General features: G+C 32.5%; 1 protein-coding gene and 2 long non-coding RNA genes across 3 annotated transcripts; 1 reads left to right on the top strand and 2 right to left on the bottom strand.

The window, feature by feature from the left end:
• Positions 1 to 6,768: 6,768 nt before the first annotated feature.
• On the bottom strand, positions 6,769 to 15,256 carry LOC128557622 (uncharacterized). The gene is made up of 4 exons (XR_008371271.1): positions 14,985 to 15,256; positions 12,955 to 13,046; positions 12,246 to 12,403; positions 6,769 to 7,210 (listed from the first exon to the last, which is right to left on the bottom strand). It is a non-coding gene; the product is annotated as an uncharacterized LOC128557622 (long non-coding RNA).
• Positions 13,317 to 14,663, top strand: LOC123525754 (DNA ligase 1-like). Its single transcript, XM_053545263.1, has one exon. The coding sequence runs from the start codon at positions 13,386 to 13,388 to the stop codon at positions 14,580 to 14,582; it is 1,197 nt and encodes a 398-aa protein (XP_053401238.1). The 5' UTR covers positions 13,317 to 13,385; the 3' UTR covers positions 14,583 to 14,663.
• Positions 15,257 to 21,497: 6,241 nt separating the features above from the next.
• On the bottom strand, positions 21,498 to 24,228 carry LOC123561712 (uncharacterized). The gene is made up of 3 exons (XR_006688495.2): positions 24,029 to 24,228; positions 23,530 to 23,614; positions 21,498 to 22,421 (listed from the first exon to the last, which is right to left on the bottom strand). It is a non-coding gene; the product is annotated as an uncharacterized LOC123561712 (long non-coding RNA).
• Positions 24,229 to 27,165: the final 2,937 nt, after the last annotated feature.

Below are 27,165 nucleotides of genomic sequence, written 5' to 3'. Positions count from 1 at the left end.
TGTCGGGTTCACTTATTTGTTTTACATCATTAAAAGCTCCCATCTATATAATTCCTGTAAAGTTATTTCTTAAAAACTTCCTTGGTTTGTCAACATATAAGAAATCATATTTTTGTTTTGTTGCATTAGCAAAAGAGTTAGGGTTAATATTTTGTTAATTACAAATCATATCATTTTCCCGTTTACTTGGACTTTCAAATAAAAGATAATGTGAAGAGTTAATCCGAGTATCTTTTGATGCTTTATAGTAAGACTGACTTAAATAAATAACACAACAGTTTTTGTGACGTCCTTGAATAAAGTATTTTGTTTTTTCATTTTGAACCTTTTTATCTTCACATACAAAATCATCAAATATTACTACTTTTTGTTTTCCTGTTTCAAGATTCTCACAAGGTTCAATTTTGCTGGGATCAGCCGAATATTCAAGTATTTCATTTGGATTTATTTTATTTTTTTCTGCAATTTCATTTAAACGATTAATTAAATCCTGATATTTAGATTGTTCTAGGTTTTTAGCATATAGGTATAATTTATCATAATATATTAGAGGTTTTCGTATCATATGCATTAATGTATTTGTTTTTCCAGATCCAGAAGATCCACACATAACATTCTAAAACATGAATCTGGCATAAAAGGATATAATTGTTTAAAGTTATTAGATTTATCACTTTTTGTATCATAATTTGGAATTTCCATTATATAATAATATTACATTATCTTACATTATTTTACATTATCTTACATTATTATATAAATGCAGTCAAAACTTAATGAAATGAGAATAAGAAAAAACTTAGTCGGGCAAAAGATGAGGGCTCTTAGAGAAGAAATAATGAGAGAAAAAATTAAAAAAGCTACAAATCGGGATTTGTATAATGAAATTTATAAACCAATTACTGAAAGAATAGAAAGTCAAATGAAAATTTATCAAGTCAGTTAAAAGCATTACCTGGAATTAAGGAGCAATTAGCGTTACTTCCAAAAAGTATATCAGAGATCTGACACATGGTATTACTGAATTAACTAAAGGAATACAAGAAGAATCTAGAAAACAACAAGCTTTAATAACTGAAACAACTGATGATACAACTGAAAAATCAGAAGAATTGGGAGCAAGACCAAAAGAAAAAAAAATACCTACAGTAGATTTAGATACTTTTCTGGATGATAATGTTTTAGAAGAATATCAATATTACAAACCGTCTGAAATGTTTGACTTTTTTACTGCAGATGAATCTGATTCTGATAAAATGAATAAAAACACACTTAAAGGTACAATAGATGTTGTTACTACGAATATTAAACAATTAAATGGTTCAATAACTGGCAAATCAAGATCAAATGATCCAAATAAGCAAAAAGAAGCAAAAGAATTAAAACGTGAACGAGATGAACTCATAAAGTACAAAGGTCGGTTGATGGGTATTCTTGATATGGCTCCTACATATGGACAAGGAATAAAACATCATAACCCATATAAGTTTCACCAAATGGTCAATATGGAAATTTAATTATTAACTTAAATAAACTTTATGGTCAAAACAAATTAATTGCTAAGGATAGAACAACTGGAAAAGAAGTAATTAACACTAAAGTAGATAATGATTTGATTGATCTGATTAATAAAAGATATAATAATAAAAAAACATTCAATCCAGTCTAGAAAAATATTTAAAGAATTAACAGAAAAATCAGGATTACCTATCAATAAAAGATCTATGAAATTTAAAAAAGTAATTAGAGGTCAGGGCTATGACGTTTGTCCATGTAATTCAGAAGAATTGGTTAATGACTTGGGGTTAATTTGTGGTTCAATTGATGCTGGAAATAATAATGAAGAAGTAAAAAATGAAGGTATTAGTATAATTGATGAATTATTAAAAATGAATGAATTGTTACCAGAACAACATGAAATGTTATATAAAAATTATTTTTCTTGAATTTACACTTTTATTAAAAAGATATGTTTAATAATTATATAAATGGAACAAAAAATAGTATTAAGTTCTGAAACAGTTAAAGATGATAATAAAAATATTCCGAGTGACTTTACAATCAGATTTATTCGTTCTTTAATTTTAGATAAAAATAAAGCTTATGTTATTGGTTTGGATAGTATTAACACTATGACTTACTCTTGGCACAATATTAGTGACGAATACGATAATAAAAGAATTCGTTATAATAATGGTTAAGAATGGAAAGATATTAAATTTACAAATGGTTCTTACAGTTACACAGATATTAATAATTATATAAGGCAAACATTAATAAGTAATGGTGATTATGAATTTGATAAATCAGACATTGCTCCAATAAGTTTGGAATTTGATTTAAGTAGTTTTAAGATTTTGATTTCAATTCATGATAAATTTTATGTTGGATTTAAGAATATCAAATTTTCATACATTGCTTGGATTTACATTCATTGTGATCTTATTGATAATTCACTTGTTGATGGTAATTTTAGTGATATTATCTATGCTTTAAGTACTGCAGATTTAACAAGAGCTTATCCATTTACAAAGAACCAAACAGAGTTGGATATTCTAAAATTAATAAAAATATTATAAATTCAATAAGAATATATATTACAGACATATTTGGTAGAATAATTAATTTTAATGGGGTTGAAACAAGTTTTACACTAATTTTAAAAGAAATATAAATATATAATGTACAAAAAAGTGTATGACAAACATAAAGGAATATTTATTTATGTTGATGCTCACACAGGAGAAGAAAATATACATGGCTCAGGTATCTTTGGCACTTTAACGAAACTGTTTTCAAGTGGAGTTGCATCTTCAATTAGCACAGCTGGAAAAAAGGCTCTGGAAACTGCAGGAAAAGCTGCGCTAGAAAGTGGAACAAAAAAAGGTTGGAACGGAAGTTGGAAATTTAGCTGCAAATAAAATTGTTGTAAAATTTAAAAAGAAACCTGCTCCGGCAGTTGGTGATTTAATTGCTAAGGAATTACAAGAAAAGAATAACAGTAAAAATAATAAGGAGGATATCAATATGAGAATAAATAGAATATGGTCAGGTTCTGGGACCTCAGCTCGGCGTAAACGTATTAACAGATTAATTTATAAAAAATAAAATAATATATAATATATACATGTTTAGAACAAAACAATATTGTGAGAGATACGAACTAACTCCTGTTCAATTAGATACAGCCTTAATATCTGTCTTGGGAAATAATGTTAAGCAACAAAAAAACGGATATCACTTTACAATTAATGATAGAAGTTCATATTTCGATTGGTTTAATGGTTATTTTGAAGTAAGTTTTATAGTTAATAAACTTGCTAATAATAATAATTATGCTGATGGAGATCAAATTGCTTTAATTAATAATGCAGCTTCATTAATTGATCAGTTAGTGGTTAAACAAAATGGAAAAATTGTGTATGATTGTAATAACTTATACAAGGTAATAAATGTAAAAAATTTAGTTGAACTATCTAAGGATTATGCAGAATCAACTGGAACAAATTAATTTATTTATTTAGACGTTAACGCTAGTGCTGAAAGCAGAAAAGACGAAGCTACATATAATAGTGGTTTTGCTTCTAGAAAGTTATCAATCCAAGGTGGTAGTGAGATAAATGCTAAGATTCCGTTAAATAATTATTCATTTTTTCAGGGTTTAGAAACTAATATTTTACCTCCAAGTCAAATTCAAATAACACAGCAGCTGACGGATGATGATGAATTAATTTTTACAGCTAATGCTGCTGATGCTGGTAGGGTAATTGTAACAAAATTAATTCTATGGGTTCCGCGTTTAATTTTCAATGAATTTGGACTTAATCTAATTGCTGAAAGATTTACAAAAGCAAGATGGTCATACCTTCGGGAAATGTGACCCCAATCAACTGATACACAACAAATAATATAACCTTTAGAATAACAGTTGGTATAACAAAACCACAACATGTATTTGTTTATTTACAACGACCTGACAAAAGTAATTCACAAGAACATAATCCACATTTATTAGATACATTTAAAATTAATGCAGCAAATAATAATTGCACTTTGAGCTCCTGTCGTCTTGAAGTTGGTAATGGTATTTTTTATCCAGAAACAGAATACACAAGTATATCAAGAATATATGATGATGTAATTAGTTATTATTATAAACAAAACAATAAGACTACTGGAAGTCTGCTAAATAGATCAAACTTTTATGATTTATTTAGATTTGTTCATTTTAACTTGGAATATAAAAAGGAAGTAATAACAGAAGATCCTAAGCATATTACATTAACAGTTAAGTTAAATATTCAACCAGCAGCTAATATTCGTGTTTACGCAATTGTATTGTATGAGGAAACAGTTGAAATAAATACTATTGGAAATGAACTTGTTATTGTTTAAAATAAAATTAAATTGAAATAGTAAGAATTAAAATAAATATAAAGTATATAATGTCATCAAATTATATTGAATATAAAGTTAACCTTACAGATGGACAAAAGAAAAATTTAGCACAAGCTTATAATAATAAAATTCCACATACTTTTAGATTAAAACATGAACAATTACGTGGAAACTTTCCTTTACTTTTAACAAAAACACAAATTAACCAAATTGAAAAGTCTATTAAAAACAATAAGGGATTAGAAATTACAATTTCAAAAAATAAATGTCCAGTCAAGGTCAAAATGGGGGATTCCTTGGAAATTTGACTGGTTTGTTAGGAAAAACAATTCTTCCAATGGAAACAAAAATAGCTCCAAAAATATTAGCTCCTCTAGGCATCGGCGCTTTGTCTGGGCTTGCCAGTACTGGTGTAAGTAAAATACTTGAAAATGGTATGATTTCAGTAGCTAATAATAAGAGAAACATGGTATCACCATATCTTACACCTAATCAAAGGAAACAACTAGTGGGATCTGGAGTGATTAAATTAACACAAAAACAAAAACAAGAACAAAAATATTTTTGATTTATTGTATAAAACACTGAGAGTAAACAATGTAAAACATAATGAACAAACAATTATAAATTATTTTAATAAAAAGAGTTAAAATGTATCAAGAACATAATAGTCTTTACTACTAACAAAAATGTACCCATAAACGTTATATTCCACACTACTCCCAAAAGTGTATATTCAATCATGCGTATGATTATGGTATAATCCTATGGTTGAGTAATTCTCAAAACATGAAAGTATTATGATGTTCAACCATGCGTGTGATTATGGCATAAGTATACGGTTGAGTGACTCTCACAAGTTGGAGGTAGTATGATGTTCAGTCATGCGTGTGATTGTTCTACAATCCTACGGTTGAATAACTACTGTAAAATAAAGGTTCATTCCTTCAATTCTACCGTTGTATGGTTTTTATACTAGGAAAGAAAGTCCTAGTGTGTCGTCTGATACAATATTGCACCGCGGGTGAAGCCTCTGGTGAGCTTCGCTGTGTAAAATGTTCTGGGTGTGTATGGTACTAAATCCTTTCTTTTCATTTCTCAATAATATTTTCACAAATCCTTTGTTATCAGAGTCTAAAATCATATCCTTTTTATTCGATTTTATTAATTGATCGACTGTTTTTCAAGTTTGGCATATTTGTAGACAGTTAGCAGTTCGCTGGGTGTAATTTATCCGAATTCCAGGCATGTCGTTTAGTAAGTTCGTAATATTTTCACAGTATAACGAATTCCATTCTTGTATCATGTGGTTGTCAGAGTAAGTACTCCGTCCCCCTCCAAATACGCAGTTAAAACTAAAGGCATCTTTGTAGAAATCTCGAATAATCATATCTTTGTCGTGTTCTTATAAGTCCTTTCTTTAATTATTTAACTTTATAAGACATATCCTTTGTTATAACTGTTTAAAATAGCATTCCATTCCTTTATCTAAGTTGATAAATTTTCTACGTATAATACAACGCCATATTGAAAAGAATAATCTAGCAATATCGATTGTCACTCCATGCGGTAAGCTCTCTCGATTGGATAAATTTGTATGGGGATTTAAAAAAAAAACTGTCTTAGTTACTAACCTGATTAAGCGTGGTAGTCTACCTGCGTTAACCTGCTGTGGGTTATAAAATAGGCTGATTGTTTTTTTCAGTATGGGTTTTAAAGTTTCTTATGGCTTTTTAATGAAATATATTTTATATAAAATATGTTTTCTCTGCTTTGTTAATACCTGCGGAAGTTCAATCAGAGGATTTTACAATGTTTAGTAAAAACCTGTGGGTTTTAAATTGTCCGGCATTGGTCAGTCCTGACCAAGGACTATAGGTTAAATGGGGTCAACCCGGCTTAATAGCCTTACTTTCTAAACTACTTTCCTTTAAACCCAGATATGGGAAAGTACACGGAACATTATATAAATATCATATGATGTGCTGTTCCCCACCTACTTTATGCAATGCTCTTTCAATCAAAAATAATACTTCTCGGAAAAATGTAGTAACCATTATTGGTTATAACATTAAGAAATGTACCTTATTAGTAATATCCATAATTACTATTTCAATCATTTATGTATTATCTTGTATTAATTATATAAAGTTGCTCCTGCAACCCAAAGTTGGGAATGTCCGCCATTTTGTTTCCCAGAATTCTAGAGGGTGACCCCGTTTTTTTCGGGGAAAAACCTGATTCTAGATGACATCACAATGTAAACAAAAACATTCATATAAATAGGCCGAATTTTAAATGGCCATCAGTTGAAGACTGGATATTGATCTGAATGGTAAAGATAGAATAAGATAAAGATAAAGATAAATATAAAGATAAAGAAGATATATTGAGCATGAATACTCATAAGATACAGGTATTATTCAATGAATGGTTACAGTTAAATATTGTTGTTATATAGATAAATATTGACATATTTTTACACCAGGTTGAGTGTGAAAATAAATATAGTAAACTTTTATTGCTTTTCTTATTTAGCGTTTGGCCCTCGATCCATCCTAACATTTTGGTGTCAGAAGTGGGATTAATTATTTTTGTTTAAATAAGAAAAGATTTATAAGAAAATTTGATTAAAAAGGGAAATTGTTGTGAAATTTTCAGGAAAGTCTTGTTGAGCAAGAATAAAGAAAATTTTCACAGGAATAATAGAAAATTGATATAAAAAAAAAGATTTTGTAATATTTTATTTAATCTTCGAACAAATTATTGCAAAAGTACATTGATCTAGTTGCACTCAGCCTTGTGTGGAAACCTGAAAATAGAAAAAGAATACACAGATTAGCAGAATTGATTACAAATACTTGATTGAGTATTATTGCAGTGTATTATTGATTTAAAAATGGAAAACACTGTAAATTCAGAAACAAACATGGAAAATGATAGTATGCTAAGTGGGGATAGAACAAGTACTCCTATCAGAGATATTTCTCAGATTAACTCATTGCTTGAGAATAAATTAAGTGCTATGACAAAAGAAATGAGCTCCATGACTAGTACTTTAAAACAGTTGCATGATCAAATGCAGGATAGAATGGAATCAATTGAGTCAGATTTGCATAGGGTACATGGTAAGATTTCTGAAAGGACACACCCAGACCCAGAAGTTAATTTTAACTTCAGAGATATTGATTCAAATGGTATGAATACTGATTTAAGGCCAAGACAAAATTATTCTATGCCTGAACTACCAACATACAGAAATGTAAACACTAATCAAAATGTACAATCCAGTTATTCTGTGAATAATGTAAATAATCTTAAAATGAAACCCCAGGTGTATGATGGGTCCACAGATATTTCAGAATATTTGACACAGTTCAACATAGTTTCAGAGATAAATAACTGGAACTATTCAGCAAATCTCTATATTTGGCAGGCGTCTGACAGGAAATGCTAGGTCACTTTTGAGTGAAATGTCAGAATTTCAGAAAAGGGATTATGATAGTCTAGTTGAGGTCCTGAGGGCAAGATTTGGTACTAGAAATAAGGCTGAAATTTTTAGGTCACAATTAAAATCTTTATCAAGGGGAAAATCTGAGTCTATTCCAGAGCTAGCTCAGCGCGTTAAAAAGCTGACTCGACAGGCATATCCAGATGCAAATTCTGAGCTAATAGAAATTTTGGCACTAGATGTTTTCATCGATAGTCTTGAAGATTCTGATATAAGGTTACGTCTTAGAGAATGTTGTCCAAAATTTATTTCTGAAGCCGAAACAATTGCAGTCAGGTTAGAGACACATAAGTTGGCTGATAAACAGAGGGTACATAATGAACCGGTAAATGCTTACACTGGGAAAAACCAGTCTACACAAAAACCAGAGTTAGAAAATATTCTAGGAAAAATAGATAGGTTAACAGAGAGAGTAGAGCAATTAGATTCACAGACAAGGGTTACAAAACAACAGAATGATCAATCTTATAGGTCATATAATACTAGACAAGATAATAGGGATTTACCTGTACAAAATCATCAGTCAGGGCAATTTAGGCCAGGAGGGGGTCAAAATTATAGGAAAAGGTTCAATAATAATAGGTCTTATCAAACACAGAATAGATTTAACAATAACAGAGGCCAGAACAGAAATTTCAGTTATGATAATGACAAGAACTTCCAAGGTAATAGATTTTCGGGAAACGGACAAAGGTCGGGCTGGAGGGCCTCACCCAGACCAAACAGAATGTAAGGTCCGAAACCATTCAAGTCGATAGTTTAGGCAAACAGAATGGATATTTTTGTGATGCAATGATAAATAAAAATCTTGTTTCTTGTTTGTGTGATTCTGGTGCTAATGTTTCTATAATAAGTAGCAAAATCTTGGATGAATTGGAAAATGGTACAAAGCCAGAAATTTTGTGCCTGTTACAACAATGTTATATACAGTAACTGGAGAAAGTAAACCTTTTCTAGGAAAAGCAATTATGGAAATTTGTTTGGGTAGTCATATACTTCAACATGAGATGTTGATTTCAGATATAGTACAAGAGGCTATCCTTGGAATAGATTTTATGCGGGCACACAGTTGTGATTTGATAATTAGCAAAAATTGTATGATGGTAAAAGGTGACAAAATTCCTTGTTATCTCAAAAATGAATCTAGGTCAAATTGCTGCAGAATTGCTGTTTCTGAGAATATTGTAATTGAACCAAATTCTGAGGTTATGGTACAAGCAAAAATTCTTGATCATGTAGACAAGTCTAGAACTGTTTAGTTGAAGGTTCTTGTGATTTGTTGAGAAAACAGGTATTTTGGTTGCAAAGGTGTTAGTTGACCCAAAGCGGGCCAAGTTCCAATTAGATTGGCCAATTTTTCAAACAAACCAGTCAAGATTTACAAAGATACCACAACAGGTATATTAGAACCGGTTGAAGTAGTTGAATCACAGTCTGTTGGTCATGTTCATTCAGAAAATGTACAGAAAAATGATAAATTGCCTGAACATTTAACAGATTTATTTGAAAAATCTTCTAAAAATCTTGATTCTACTCAAAAGGAGGAGCTAAAATCATTCTTGATGAAGCATCAAAATGTGTTTAGTAAAGGTTCCAGTGATATTGGTCATTCCACAGTTGTTACACATACAATTGATACTGGTAATGAAAAACCTGTTAAAAAGTACCCATATCGCATTCCTTTAGCAAAGCGTAAGGCTGCGGAGGAAGAAATTAAGAAAATGGAGAGTGATGGTATTATTGAAAAATGTCCTCAAAGCCCTTGGAATAGTCCAATTGTAATGATTTCTAAAGCCGACAAATCTATCAGGTTTTGCTGTGATTTTCGCGGTTTGAACAATGCCACGGTTCGCGATTCGCAAGCTTTACCCCGAATAGATGACAGCATAGAAGCCTTGTCAGGTTCCAAGTGGTGGTCTTGTCTAGACATGAAATCGGGTTACTGGCAATTGGATATTGATGAGAAAGATAGGCACAAAACAGCATTTTCAATTCCAGGTGGTGAGCATGGCAATGGAACGTCTTGCTTTTGGTCTTTGTAATGCCCCTGCAACATTTACCCGCCTTATGCAGTCAGTCTTCTCTGGTCTTTTGTGGAGCATAGTGATAATTTATCTTGACGATATCATTTGTCACTCTAAAACTTTCTCAGAACAACTGAAAAATCTAGAACTTGTATTTCAGAGGTTAACTACTGCCAATTTGAAACTTAATCCTAAAAAGTGTGTTTTGTTTCAAAAGAGGTCACTTTTCTAGGTCACACAATAAGTGAAAATGGTGTGGGTACTGACCCAAGAAAGATTGAATCAATAAAGAATTGGCCAACCCCTAGGAATGCTAAGGAAGCCAGGAGTTTCATTTCTCTTGCAAGTTACTACAGGAACTATGTTTATCAGTTTGCTACTATTGCAAAACCCATTCATGAGTTAGCAGAAAATGGTAGAAAGTTTGTTTGGACAGAGGAATGTGAGAATGCTTTCAAATGGTAAAAACAGCATTAACTAATGCCCCCATATTAACATTTCCTTCGGAAAATGATGACTTTATTCTGGATGCGGACGCTTCTTTGGTGGGCCAGGGCGGTGTATTATCAAAAGTTGTAAATGGTAAGGAACAGGTCATTGGCTATTTTAGCAAATGCTTCACAAAAACAGAACGGCGGTATTGTGTTACCAGACGAGAACTGTTAGCAGTAATCAACTCAATAAAACATTTTCACCACTACATTTATGGTCGAAAATAGTCATTCGATCTGATCATTCCAGTCTGAAATGGTTGCTATCTTTTAAAATGTAGAAGGACAATTAGCTAGGTGGCTTAGTTTTCTAGGCACATATGATTTTACAATTGAACATCGTTCTGGTAGATTGCATTCAAATGCAGATGCTTTATCTAGGAGGCCATGCTATGATGAAAATTGTAAATACTGTAGCACAGTTGAGTCAAAAGAGATTAACAGCATTTCTGTATCTAATGTCACTGAGGTACAGTCTAAGGGAGACAACTTCTATAAAACTGATGAGAGTAATTGCTCATTTGTTACTCTTCTTTGTATGTTGATACAGTTACTACAGTTGTTTGGTGTAGTAAATACTGGTATGATAGTAGGAATATTTTTGGTGATATGGTGGAACTCTGATTTATTGAGCAGATTTTTCTCAGAATTGGCTACATTTCAAACATACAAACATTACTAGAATTATGATATTGGTAGTGAAACAAAGAGTTTAAAGATAATCAAACTGGGTATTGATGGCTGTAATTTAGACTGTGACAAAAATACAAGTCTCGGTATGGTTAAAAAGGTTGAGGTGAAACATAGTTATGCACAAACAGAAAAGATTTCTTGTCAAACAGATTGTAAAGATAATGTTTTGATAAGTTCTGTGAATGCACAAGGTACAAGTTCTTGTCATACAGGGATAAAAGATAATGTTTTGATAAGTTCTGTAATTCCTCAAATCCAAGCAATGATAATGATAATGAGAAAACACCTAGCACGAGTTCTAACGATAGCACAACCTCGAGTAGTTCAGTAGGTAGCAATTTACTGGGCGAGGATGTTAACGTTGCAGAAATTCAGAATAATGATCTCAATCTTGACGAATTAAAGATATAGTTTTGAATGGTGTCAAGCCTGACTGGCAGGAGATTTCTAAATTTGATTAAATATTACTGGCAAGGTTAGATTCTTTAGTTATCAAAAACAATGTGTTGTACAGAAAATGGGAAAGTGATGATGGTAACTCATGTAAGTTATTATTAGTTGTCCCAAAGTCTCACAGGGATCTGGTATTGCAGTTGTTACATGATGGTAAAAGTGGTGCACATTTAGGGTTAAGGAAAACTCTAGCAAAAATAAGAGAGAGGTTCTTTTGGTTTGCTCTGAGACGAGATGTTGAAGTGTGGATTCGTACATGTGATGTATGTAATAGTCGTAGAGGTTCACTCAGAAAATCCAAAGCGCCATTAAAAACTTATAATGTAGGAGCCCCAAATGAGAGAATTGCTATAGATTTTATGGGTCCATTTACAAAAACTAACAAAGGAAATAGATACATGATGGTGGTAGGGGATTTGTTTACTAAATGGACAGAATGTTTACAGTTTGCCAAATTTAGAAGCTACAACAGTGGCAACTGTATTAGTTGATCAGTACATAATAAATGGGGCTGCCCATTGATTTGTCATACAGACCAAGGGAAAACATTTGAGTCAAAACTGTTTCTAGAAATGTGTAAATTATTGGGTATAGAAAAGACGCGTTCTTCCAGTTTTCATCCGCAAGGAACGGTTTTATAGAAAAACATAACTCCACTATAATTCAAATGCTCACCCCATATGTCGCAGCAAATCAGAAAGACTGGGATGAACATGTTGATTTAGTTATGCTTGCATACCGGTCTTCGGTTCAAGCATCAACAGGGTTCACACCAGCCATGTTACATATTGGTAGAGAACTGAGGTTACCAGTTGACTTGATTTTTGGTACTCCTGAAACAGATGATAAAGAAATTGATCAAAACAAATCCAGTTATGTCTCAAAATTAGAAAACAGGTTACAACAAGTACATGAGTTAGCGAGGAAAAATATGGAAATTGCTCGAAACAGTATGAAATCAAATTATGATGTGAAGTTGAGTTTCAAAAGTTACAAAGATGGTGACGCAGTTTGGTATTACTGTCCAACACGAAAACGAGGTTTTAAGTCCTAAGTTTCAGAAACCTTGGGTTGGTCCATGTAAGATAATTACCAAAGTAAATGATGTACTATACCGGATTCAAATAAAAGCTAACTCAAAGCCAAAGATTGTTCATCATGATAAACTGAAAGATTATACTGGGAAAATTAGACCTATTTGGTTTTAAGAAAAATTCAGTCTGATATGTTAAAATTGGTACACAGAAATATTGTATATTTTGCTTTAGTATTGATATGGTCATATATATATGGTATATATGCAAACTTGAATTTTGGTAGAAAAATGATAAATTATTAAATAAATAAATTAAAAAAAAAATTAAAAAAATGAATGTTGCTTTACAGTAAAAAGGGTATCCTTTTGTCTATTTGCAGTTTCAATGCGGCGTGTGCGAAGATCTGTACTTCCCCGCCAGAAAGCCTTGTATGGCCCATCTGAAAGAGCAGCATTCTGGAATTAGTTTTAAATGACATTATGTAAGAAGATATTTAGGAGAAATGATAACCCGCATCAATGCAGAGCGAAGAAAACTGATTTTTATATGTTTAATCAAATGACTGGTGATAAGGGAAACAGAGCAGAGAGGGAGTTGGAGAAATTTTTAGAACGGGCAGAAAAGAAGTGGTGTATAAATCTGAATGAGAAGATAACAGCAAGGAAGGGAACAAGACCAATACTACCAGACAGGAGAAAAGAAAGAACTAGGACTTTGAGTGAAAAGTAGTAGCAGCAGCAGTGATAGTAGTGACAGTGAAGAAAGTAGTGAGGAAGAAATGGAGTTAGAGAAAGAGTTAGAGTTAAGTGATGATGAGTTTGAGAGTTTCCAGGAAGAAAGTTATTTAAAAGAAGTGAAAATGTACGAGTTAGATGAATATGAAAAGAAGAAAGATGAACAGAAAAGAAAAATTGATCAAGAAAAGAAGGAATTTATTGAAAAAGAAAGGTTGGAGAGGGAAAAACAAAAGGAGGTTGAAAGACAATTGAAAGATAGAGAAGATAATGAAAGGAAACAGAAGGAAGAAAAAGAAAGGAAGGAAAAGGAGGAAAAAGACAGGAAAGAGAAAGAAAAGAAGGAAAATGAGGAAAAAGAAAGGAAAGAAAAAGAAAAGAAGGAAAGAGAGGAAGAAGAAAGGAAAGAAAAAGAAAAGAAGGAAAAAGAAAGGAAAGAGAAAGAAAAGAAGGAGAGAGAGGAAAAAGAAAGAAAAGATAAGCTAGAGAAAGAAAGGAAGGAAAAAGAAAAGAAGGAAAAAGAGGAAAAAGAAAAAAAGGAAAAAGAGGAGAAAGATAGAAAGGAAAAAGAAAGAAAGGTGCATGAGGAAAAAGAAGAGAAGGCGAGACAGGAGAAAGAGAAGAAGGAAAAAGAGGAGTTACAGAAAAAGAAGGAAGCCGAGGAGAAACAAATAAATGACAAGAAAATTAGAAAGGAAAAGGAAAATCAGAAATCAAAGAATGAGGAAAATGAAAGGAAGGAAAAAGAGGAGAGAGAGAGACAGAAAAATCAGGAAGAAATTAGGAGAGAAGGAGAGAAAAAGGACAAAAATGAAAAAGAAAGTAAGAAAAAGGAGGAAAAACAAAAAGAAGGGGAAAACAAGAATAAGAATGAGAAAGACAAAGAAAGTAAGAAAAAGGATGAAAAACTAAAAGAGTGTGAAAAGAAGGATAAGAATGAGAAAGACAAAGACAGTAAGAAAAAGGAGGAAAAACAGAAAGAAGCTATGAAAAGGAAGACAGATGAACATAAGAAATCTGATAAAGATAAAATACTTAAGAACTCGTATAGAGAAATCGAAATAAAAGAGGATGAAGAGATGATAGACATAGAGAATGTCCAGGAAATGAAAGAAAATAGAAGAAACAGAAAGAGAAAACTAGTATGTGAAAAGATTGACAAAGAATTTCTAGAAAATGATGGATATGAATATGAAATTATAACAATTATCAAGAAATATAAAATAGAAAACAGATGTTAAAGGAAAACTGATGTGATAACTAATACAGAAAACAGATTGTTGGAGATCAAGATGACTAAAGGATTAACGTAACATTAACATTTACTAATAGGATATCTTAAACATTTACTATTTTAATATTGGTACAAGTACATTGTGTATTTATACACTTCACAATTATTACACTTCGCAATTATGGACACTTTAATTAGTGCAAATATTGCAGGAAAATACACTGACACTTAAGTAGTGCAAGAAAAAAAAGAAAAACATTATTATTATATGTATTACTGTATTGTTATAGTTACAAAAGACTGTTTCATTTAAGTAAATTGCTATTAAGATTGACATTGTTTAAATATTCTTAAATGAAAAGTAGATTTTATATTCTATGTAAAATATGTTAAAAGTAAAATTTCTTACCTGTAATTTTTTTCTTGAAGAATTGGGACAATTCTTGAAAGGTGGGGGTAATGATGTGCTGTTCCCCACCTACTTTATGCAATGCTCTTTCAATCAAAAATAATACTTCTCGGAAAATATGTAGTAACCATTATTGGTAATAACATTAAGAAATGTACCTTATTAAGTAATATCCATAATTACTATTTCAATCATTTATGTATTATCTTGTATTAATTATATAAAGTTGCTCCTGCAACAACGTTGTGAATGTCCGCCATTTTGTTTCCCAGAATTCTAGAGGGTGACCCAGTTTTTACGGGAAAACCTGATTCTAGATGACATCACAATGTAAACAAAAACATTCATATAAATAGGCCGAATTTTAAATGGCCATCAGTTGAAGACTGGATATTGATCTGAATGGTAAAGATAGAATAAGATAAAGATAAAGATAAATATAAAGATAAAGAAGATATATTGAGCATGAATACTCATAAGATACAGGTATTATTCAATGAATGGTTACAGTTAAATATTGTTGTTATATAGATAAATATTGACATATTTTTACACCAGGTTGAGTGTGAAAATAAATATAGCAAACTTTTATTGCTTTTCTTAATTAGCGTTTGGCCCTCGATCCATCCTAACAATATCATACGGCATCGTGTGTGACATTGTTATTGTCAACCCTGAGGCGAAAGCCGAGTGGTGACATTCTGTTTCGAGGGTTGACAATATCAATGTCGCACCCGCTGCCATATGATACTTGTTTTATTATACCGGACAAACTTAATCACATAAAGTTTTGAAAATGTTTTTAATTCATTTAATTCAACAGTTTAATTTTAGCGCGGTAATCACCTGTATACACATTAAATAGTGACTTCATTACAATATGACATTGTGTACAAGGGGAGGCAATCATTTGGCTAAAAAAATTTTTGCCCTTATATGACAATCAAAATATCAGCGCAGTCACATGACCTGACAGTCACTTTCGCTTGGTCACGTGTCAAAAAGGTTAAAAATGTTTCTGATAGTCAAAATATCTCTTTTTCGGGTAATGGGATTTTACCATTGTAGACAAAAGTGAGGTATAATAAAGTCAATTACATTTAGGCAAAAATCGATATTCTTATTTATATCCATTCATAAAGATTTTATATAATAGAGATATATGTAAAACCGACTCAATTCTAATTTCGAAATTATCTATACTAAACGTACTAAAGTCAATGTTTGGAAGGGAGGTAATGACAATAAAGAAAAATTGCATTTCTGTTGAATTTTGACTAAACACACTGTAACAGTTGTAAATGCATTTTTGTACCAAAAGCAATTTGCAATTAAGGACAAGTTTAAATTTTAAACATGTATTTCAACTTTGTTAGCAAGATAAAAAAGGTGAAAAACTAAAAGGCATTAGACAGCAGATGAAAAACAGATAAATGAACATATGAAAAACTGTTTTCACATTATGCTAATTAATCAAAATCACATTGACAGTATACATAAAGAAATTAATATTAAGATAATTGCAACAATTTAAATTTATATTACAACCAAGTGCATTGACAATAATATGTTGGTCTTAGAAGACAAGTGAATGTATGATTTTAGCAAAAATGTACAATATCATACAATTACATATTGACTACATATATTTGGTCAATATCCAAAGATATTGTCCATTCAACATAATGACATAAGTAAATAGTTTCAATTTTATTTCTAATTTCGATTCTTTCAACCAAAATAATACAATATTGGCAATTTCGATTGCTTGAATGGATTATTTTAACATTAAAATAATACTAAGTAAACACTGGGAACGTCATATACCTGCAGGTAGAACTGCTCGTATAATCTGTAGCTTACTATACTGCTGGCTGTCGGAATTTAGCTCCCCATTTCTGGATGGTATGGGCCTCGTCAATAACAATGTGACTGATATCATCTTATGCTGTTCTACACATTGCAAACATCTCGCCTGTCAGAAACTTCTCAGGAAGGTCTATTATGACAGATGAACTTACCTTAAATATCTATGAAGCAAATACAGGTATTGACTTGTAACTTTATATAACTTTTGGGACAAAATAACAGTAGAATTTAAATACTGATAAATGTAATTGATCTTTTCAACAAATTAGCCTCATTTTTACATTCAAACTTTTAGGTTTTCGATTACTTTAATTTGACTGAAGGATTTTGTTGGTCTATCAATCCTTTGTACTTACTTACATACTTATTCCTCTTCGCCCACGTGTGGGCATAGGGCCTTTAACACTGTCCTCCAGTCGTCTCTGTTTCCTGCCTTTTACTTTACCTCGCCCCATGAAAGCCTGACTGTCCGTAGCTCAGTGTCCAGGGTTCTTCTCAAGGTCCGTGCTGGTCGACCTCGTTTTCGTTTGCCCTGTGGGTTCCAGTCAAGAGCTTGGCGGGTAATGTTTGCCTGTTCTCTTTGCAGGATGTGACCAAACCATCTCCACTTTCTTTATTTCTTTGATGGAGAGTAAACAACAAACAACCCTGACGCACACCTGTTGAGACAGTGAAGGAAGGGACAAGGTCCGAATAATGTATCACATGGCAGATTGTGTCCAGGTACAGGCTTCAGACTATGTTGACGACCTTGTCTGGAACGCCGTAGTGCTTCATTATCTTCCAAAGTTGTGGCTCTATCTATCGTATCAAAGGCTTTGCGGAAGTCTATGCAGTGCGTCCGTGCTTGCGTCCGTGCGTGTGTGTGTCCGGTAAATTCTTGTCCGGGATGTATGTCTTCCATCGATAAAGGGATTATGAAATAACTTGGCAAAAATGTTAACAATAATAAGACGACGTGTCATGCGCAAGACCCAGACCCCTAGCTCCAAGGTCAAGTTCACACTTAGAGGTCAAAGGTTAACATGGTCTGTTTCGTGTCCGGTCCATAACTCTGCCATCAATGATGGGATTTTAAAACAACTCGGCATAAATGTTTATCCTAACAAGACAATGTGTCACGCTCAAGACCCTGATCCCTAGCTCCCAAGGTCAAGGTCACACTGATAAGTCAAAGGTTAACAAGGTATGTTTCGTGTACGGCTCATAACTCTTCCACTCATGAAGGTATTTTGAAATTACTTGGCATAAATATTCCTCATATTGAGACGACGTGTCTTGAGCAAGACCCAGACACCTAGCTCCTCCAAGGTCAAGGTCACAGTTATAGGTCAAAGGTTAATATGGATTGTTTCTTGTCTGGTCCGTAACTCTGCCATTGATGAAGGAATTTTGAAATTACTTGGCATAAATGTTCCATATATGGAGATGAGGTGTCATGCGCGGGACCCAGACTCCTAGTTCCAAAGTCAAGGTCACACTTAGAAGTCAAAGGTCTGGTCCGTTAGTCTGCCATGTATGAAGTGATTTAAAAAATAATTTGACACAAATGTTACCCCTGAGGATATGTGTCACGTTTATGACCGAGGCTTCTGAGGGCAAGGTCAAGGTCACAAAATGATATGTGATTTTTTCGCGCATACAACTATGGCATTCTGTGACCTATTTGGGGGGGCATTTGTCACCAATAGTGACAGCTCTTGTTTTTCATAATTATTATAAGCAACCATTTAAGTTCATTTAGTTCTTTGATTTGCTTCCTAAATATACAAAAAGTATTGATATAGATTGATCTTGACATTATCACAAGAAATTCTATCATAATATACCGTGATCAGGCACACGCCAAGACGACCCAACAAAATGTGCTAAAAACACTGCGCGCACACCATCGAGAAGATATTAAAACTTTCAGTCTTCTTGACAATGAAAGTAATGAGTACAACTAATAAGGAGGCTTGTCTGGGGACCATTAGCCGCTTTTCATGGAATTACACACTAGTGTAGCATTGAAGGTTCCATGTGCACCGCCGTATGAACACATCTGCGGATGTCTCTATTTTTTTTTTTTTTGTACTTTTAGCATGTGTATATGTTGAGTTCTGCTCAACCCGGGGCTAGAGGGCGTGGACGGTAGCATGCATTTCCACTACCGTCCATGAACAGGCTCAATCAAACCGAGCCTGCAATATTTTCGTTTTTGTTGTGTTGAGCGACCTGTGGAGTTTCCACTTTTTCTATTTTTGTAGTTCGATGCCTCTGTTTTAATTGACATGACAACGATTTGAATAATTGTTATATATATGTATAGCTTAAAGTCGTTTTTGTCCTCCACATCTGATTCACGTAAAGAAGTTGTCAGATACTTGTGGATGTAAATACAAGTATAGAATCCAGGAAACTGACAGTTTTACACGAATGAAAGACTGCCAGGTCGACAAAACATGAAAATTTGCTGTTTTTACTACTTTTTTACTTTCTCATGTGTTTCCGTAACATAAAGTTTGTCAGTAATTAAGTTGTAAAGTATAGAATCCAGGAAACTGACAGTTTTACACGAATAAAAGACTGCCAGGTCGACAAAACTTTCTACAGTGCAAAATATCTTATAATATTTAACCTTTAGCCAGCTGTCGGCAAATTATCCTGCCTTTGTGACCAGCGCAGACCAAGATCTGCCTGAAAATATCAAGACCTTTTTAGAATTGAATGTTAAAGCAGCATGCCTCCAGATTTGGCTAAAAATAATCTTTCTTTAAAATTGAAGATTTGGTCATATAATGAACATTAGAATATGAATTTTTGTTTCTCAGATATTTTAAAAAATCTAAATCAAAAAAAAAAAATAGATGACCGCGTCGGGAATCGAACCCCGGACCGCCGCGGCAATAGCAATAAAGACATTTTCCCGTCGTCGTAACCAGTAGCGCTATAGCTGAAGTAGTGAATAATGACTTCAAAATATAGATATTTATAATCGAGACAGTTTACCTGGAGTAAAAGCGTGACAAACGCTTATCGATTTTCATCGTAAAAAGTAGTAAAAACAGCAAATTCTCATGTGTTTCCGTAACATAAAGTTTGTCAGTAATTAACTTTTAAAGCCTTCTTAAGAAATACTACATTTATTTCAAGATCTCTAAAAAAATATTTTTTGTTGACTAACGATCTGGAGTCATGCCGCTTTATTTAAAACTTGACATCAAAGTCATGCGTCGATCAATTTTCAAGATACGTAAAACTGGTCACAAATTTCTCACTTAAAACGTATTTTTTGAAACAAGTGATACTATAGGCATAGTACCTAATTTAAAGAACATTTAAAAAATGGAATAAAAATGTATATATTGTTATGTATGATCTAACTGCATGATAAAACAACTTTTGTTTTCAATTTTCTGTCATCAGTGATAGAATAATGTTCAAAAGATGATCAACAACAAATAGTCCTACTTGTGTAAAGGGAAAGTAACTGTGTAACTTAATATTGGTTACTTAAGACAGTAGTTATCTCCCTTATCAATTTGCATATAAAGTGTCAGAATTGACCCTAACTTGACCTATGGTCTGTTTCATCTACCAATCAGAAAACACTGATGTTCTTAAATATTTATTTAATTCTGTTCATATGAAATAGAATGATTTATATAATGTTTTAAGAATATAGTACAAGTATGTAAATGAAAGTGATAAATATGTGGTATTGCACTTTGTTGACAGTAAAAATTATAAATTTTATAAAAATGGACATTTTCATGAGATAAAGATCATAACTACAATTCATAAAACCAAAAATTAGCCAACAAGTTTCTAGGAAAAGGCAATTTCATAGTAACAGAAAAAATCAAAAAGTACTGGACAAGAGGTCAAATATTCCCTTATAGTATTACTTCTTAATGTTGGAATAATGCCAATTCAAATTCAGATACAACATTTTTGGAAATATGAAAGTTTTATGAAGGCTGCTAAAGACCAGTAGCCTGTAATGTGATAAAAATCTGAAATACGAAACATTTGACTAGTACAGTGGTTACATCACTGTAGTGTTTCTAAAGTAACCATGCCAATATCAAAGTTGACAGGGAACTTAAGGAAATTGACTTGCAAAGTTTCGTGAAGACTAATCAATAACATATTGTCCAGACAAACAAATCAAGACGGGCACATGCACACCATTTTGACAACTAAGCCTTCTCTTCCGCAAACTGGCACAACAAAAAGTAATGACAATATAGAATATTTAAACATACACATGACAAGTACAAAAGGGCCAATATTTCTGAGTCACAGAACTTTCTGTTCTTATGATGCTTAATGAGGTAACATGTTACACAAAATATTTCTATTGTATGAAAAGGGCAATAATTTTGTAAAATGCCAATGCAGTTATGGAACCAGTGCATTTAATGCCAAATTATTACGGTTTGCAAATGCAAGAAGTTTGATACATTTTTTCATTAGCAAACTGGAAAGTGTTTAGGTGTTACGACAAAACATGTCTCCAATCTATATATACCTTTAACTATGGCGGCTATTTTGTGCACCAAAATGAAAGTGTCAGCGATATGCACAAATATACTTGGTACTGATCACTCCTTTGAAGTTTCATCAAAATCTGTTAAGTAGTTTGACCTGTGAAATTTTTCTATTTTTAGCTCTGGCTGCAGTTTAGTGCAGCAAAACGGAACATGCAAGCGATATGCACAACTCTATGCTTGGTACTGATCAGTCCTGTGTAGTTTCATCGAAATCTGGCCAGCAGCTTGTCCTTTAAAAGCTAGACAGGCTTAATGCGGACAGACGAGAAGGCAAAAACAATACGTCTCCCCACCTTTTGATGAGACATAATTCTGAGATAAAAGCTTACATACAACACTTTACAAAATCGGGATGCTAAAAAATGGATGTGCAATACCTCTACCTATTCTTCAGTGAAACTAAAAAGGACAAAACACAAGTAATATGGAGGAGTTATGAACCATGACACTTACGATAAACAAATGTTTTAAGACTGAAGAAAATGCATTGGGTAGTTCAAAAATTTACACTGGTGTTTTAGTTCAATATAAACTTTGTCATACTAAAATGATATTGCAATTATAATGACTAATCACCTTTTAGATTTATGAAGGAGATTAACAATTTATGCTAACCTTAAACTTACACCTTCAAAAGCAAAAATTATCAAACGTTTTACTGTGGTATTGCATGAAATTAAATTTTGTCACCATACAAAAATTAGTGATTTTAATAATACTGACACTATGATCTTAGTTAAATTTGTGAACATACTGTGCTATAAACTGAGACAAAACAATATTGATACCCTACAAGACACAGTATTTTGAAAATTATAACAGTGTAATGTTTACGTATTTTCAGAGTTTCTGAATCACATGTACATGCACGGCTGGACAGGACTTGCTGTCTCTACATGTGTGTCCTACATTAACAGTAAATATGTAACGAAATTGATTCAGTCCGCTCCTCTATACTAAACTGTGTATGTTGCAGACACTGATCTTGAATCATAGCTGAATGGTGACACTGAAGATTTCACAGGTATATCTGAAGAAACAAATGCATAATGTAGTAACTCTGTATTCGAGATGTCTGCAGCTCTTTAATATTCAAAATATGAATCAAAGTAAAACTGTTACTGGATTAATAAACTTTCAATATATCTTATGCATAAGACCCATTTTAGTAGAATATATCAAGAGGCCAATAGTGACCCTAAGTCACTCACTTGGCCTTTACTATTTGACCTAAAATATATGTATGGCACACTGAAAGATGAATAGTAACATTAGCGTTTGATACAAAAAAATGCAACAATTAAAGTGCCCCCATTTTAACAAATTTGAATAAAGACCTTTGGGCCAATAAAGATCTGCCAAGTAATTAAAGAGGAAAAGTGATATAAATATATTTCTAATTATAAATCTCCATGAAAGCAATACTGCAACATTCAAATCCTTTTTTATAGAAAGAAGAAGGTTATGCTTGCCCTAGATTTTCACAAGGGTATACATCTAACTAAATGTTTACTAATGAAAAAACTGCAGAGATAACCCTTGGGATATTTTTCAGGCCAATATTCTAATTTCTTTCTCAAAAGGCTTTCCTATATTTGTTTCTCTTGTTACCAGTTCCCTTTGAACTAGTGACATGCAGTGTCTGCATTTTAACAACTGGTGTTAATTTTATGAAAATCCTTTAAAAAGTTTTGAAGATATGAAGTGGACAGACAGACATGTGTGACTCCAATATAACCTGCATATATTTTATATTTTGAAATATTATGATGGCAGGCTATATTTTTTACTATATTTTATAATATATCTTAAATTCATTTGAAAATAACACACCTTATACTCTACATTTCATATTTTATATCTTACATTCATCTTTTTAAGGCTTAAGCTTACAACCATAGAATTGTGTTTACCTTTTGAATTGATTTCAGGAGAAAATTGTAAGATATTTAGAAAGTTACATTCATAAATCTGTAATTATTTAGTACTGTATCATTTCTTATTGCAAGTGTAAAGTTTATATCATACTTGACCATTAGTCTCATGTGAAACAAACTTTTCACAAGCCTCTTGAAGTGATATATACCAAATTAATTACTGAATTACATCGTAACTCTTTGAATATTGTAAACAATTACCTGAAGGTATCACTACCTGTGTTTAATCTAATCATACAGATCAACACTGGCATTCTCATCATATGAATCCACAGAACATTATACACTGAAATAAAGAAACAGCTTCCTACAAATTGTGTACTTCCATTACTGAAAAATACAGAATTTACATTAAATTAGGACTATAATCCATTGAAAACATTAAGTGACAGATATCAAGAAAACATTGCATTAACAAGATATTTTAACAAAATAGTTACTGTTATAGTGTGTTTAAAAACTTTGAAACATGGATAGTGGCTGACAATAGTAGATCTTTTATCCCTGTGTCATTTGAAGGGCTAAGATTTAAGAAGTCTGAATAGATATATATCTTTACCTAAGTCAAACGTTCTTAATTCGAAATGGTTGGCTGTACCATCCTACATGAAACTTACATAAACTCATTTTAATTACATTTACACTGTGTATCTGTTAAATGTTTAGGGGAATGTAATTTTAATAACTGGCATTACATTACCTTCTACATGTTAAACTTATTAAAGAGTATCATTCATACAGCATGGTACCACTAGACCATCTTCCACTTCTGTCAACCTGATTAGACATGTAGGACACCCTGAAAAATATAAATAATAAATTCTTTGAAAAGGACTCATCATGCAAAAACCATAACATCATTTATAAAATCACCTTAACTCCTTGATCTTCAAAAATATCATTATTTCAAATTATTATTGTCCATAAAAGTATAATGTATCCCATCCATAATCATTACATGACTCCTTATATAATTTACCAGTTCATAGTTTGGAATGGCTTCCAGCCTAAATTCAGAAGTTGAAGAAAAACAAATTATAAAAGTTTATTTATGGTGTAATTTAAAGAATGGCCTACCTGTTAATTGTAAACTGTTTGCTCTTTTGAACACTAATGGGCAAGCCATTCAATGATTGCATTTCATCAAATGCTGTCTTACATAGCATAGATCAATGGTCAATAGTTTGTGTTATTATAAATTAGATGTAACTGACTTGTGTATTCTCAACATCATAAAAGAGAGATAAAACTACATGTAAATTGTAAAACATTGTATGTTATACCCTTCCATCCTATATAAGTTGCTTTTAAAAATAAATTACATAGAAGCATTATCTCATTGTTTTGACTGCCTCTGCTCTATGTAACTTTTCAAGCTTTTGCAGCAACTGTAATGTGTCATTTGTTGGCTTGTACCTCTGTCTGAAATGGGTTAATTATAATATTTTAATAACTTATAATAAATATATAATTTTATTCTATTCCTACAATTTGCAACAGTTTATTTTGAAAATTCACATTTCACCGTGTCCAACGTATACGTTGCATTTACGGCGAGTACGCTACATACATGGTATATTGCACGTTCCATTACCGGCATTTCCTGTTGATTTTGTCAACATCCTATGTGGTGCGGTAAGAGAAACTACTCATTTTCATCGAAGTTCAACGTATTCAAAGAAGCGATATATTCAGTACGAGCTGCAGATCATTCAAGCTCCCCATGGTAATGCGATTTTGGTCAGTAATTCTCTAGTTTCTTCAAACATTCGAGTAAACTGACGTGTGAAGTCGGTTTCGAACTCGGACGTTCACTTTCAGGTTCATTTTCTGTCTCTTAAAATCATTCTGTTGATTTTTCATCTGTTTAACGCGAGAATAGTATAACAAGTTACAAATAGAAATATATATCATGGCGTAAATTCATGTTTTATGGGAGCTTTATGCCAAAATTAGCGATGTACGCCCCATAAAACGGCGCGTCTACAGAAGTACGCCACATAAAAAGGCCGTTATATTTATAGCAACTGATTACGTATGTCTTCACTCGCATCAATTCTTTCATTTTATTTACACTTTTTAACAATTATAAACGGTTTTGGAATTACATAATGTAATAACAATAATATTAATTATTCGGAAGATAAAATAAACATGCTTGTTTTGTATAAACAGTCCGGTATAAAATTGCCCGTTAAAGTTTTTACTTGGGAATCATGAACATTCCATATATTTTCGTAAAGTAATCTTCGGTGTCGGAACCTAAAACGAATTAAAAACTGAAAATGTATTTCACAAGTAACATATTGTCGTATTATCAGGTAGAGTGCGGACAAAACGAATACTGCTAGTGTGAACATGGCCTGTAACTTCACAACCTGCCCCGCGTCTGGGGTAGGTTGTGACAGTATGCGGGGTACACTGTGCGGGGTACACCCTTACCTTTCAGTATGGTATAGCAGTATGAAAGTACATGGCATTTAACCTTAGGGAAATGCTGAATTTCATTATATATCTTATGTCGATATATCTACATGATAACGAACTGTCAGAACACAAATGTGTAATACGTCAAAAATTACTTATAGCGGTCAAAATCGGTATTTCAAACACAGTTTCGTTGTCCTTTTGTTTACAATGCTTGTGCTTTCCAAGAAGAGTATTGGAAAAAATGGCGTTTTTTAAAAAAAAAATGCAAATGACGTCTAAGCTCTTCAATAAATATTATAAGTCACGTGTGGCACATTCAACAGCGTTCTCCCCTACTTATCTGATCAAACTAATAATCATCATTTCTTGTTCATTTCCTGAATGACAAGCACTTGTTTCCAAGATAACCGTGGAAGAAATTGTCGATTTTTCTTTTAAAGTATCTAAGAAGAAAGAAAGACATATTTCCTGTTGTAAATGATTCCTGAAAGTAAAAATGAGCCACGCTATGAGAAAACCAACATATTGGCTTTCAGCATGGATCCAGACCAGCTTGCATATCCGCGCAGTCTGGTCAGGATCCATGCTGTTCGCTTTCAAAGCCTATTGCAATTAGAGAAACCATAAGCGAATAGCATGGATCCTGACCAGAATGCGCGCATGCGCAGGCTGTCTGTATCCATGCTTGTCGCAAAGCCACTGCATGTTTGTTTTCTGATGTTGCGGCTCAAATCTACAAATGAAAACAATTAAAATTCGTAAAATATGTTACATACACGTGAAATAATATAAGAATAAAATCAATGCCAATAACATTGCGTAATACTGAGACACCACGCCATCGTGTAATGTGTTTTCTACATATATGTAATTATTTTCAGGATACGATTCTTTCGTAAGCTAACGTAAACGCCCGAAAATATTGGCGAAGATTAATGAGTGCCAGGTAAATGCTTATGGACAACTGACTGAAAATTATTATACATGATATCTAATTGTGAATGTAACTCTACAAACACAGTTATTTCATATATTTAGTCAAGTTTATTTGATAGCATTCGACATTAAAATTAATATTTTAAAGAGACTTTTAGCTAGGAATTTATCACAGTACGCAGTGGTGGGGTTTAGGTATCCTCCCCGGAAATTCCTTAAAATAATGACAGTAACTGTTGCATTTTAGATATATATAACAGCCTTTTATGTGGCGTACTTCTGTAGATGCGCCGTTTTATAGGGCGTACATCGCTAATTTTGGCATAAAGCTCCCATAAAACATGAATTTACGCCATGATATATATTTCAAATTGTAGCTTGTGATACTATTCTCGCGTTAAACCGATGAAAAGTCAACAGAATGATTTCAAGAGACAGAAAATGAACCTGAAAGTGAACATCCGAGTTCAA

The sequence above is a fragment of the Mercenaria mercenaria genome, chromosome 6 (genome assembly GCF_021730395.1).
Source record: "Mercenaria mercenaria strain notata chromosome 6, MADL_Memer_1, whole genome shotgun sequence".
NCBI classification, from domain to species: domain Eukaryota; kingdom Metazoa; phylum Mollusca; class Bivalvia; order Venerida; family Veneridae; genus Mercenaria; species Mercenaria mercenaria.
The sequence above is the reverse complement of the archived record's forward strand: the minus strand, read 5'-3'. Positions and strand labels throughout refer to the sequence as shown.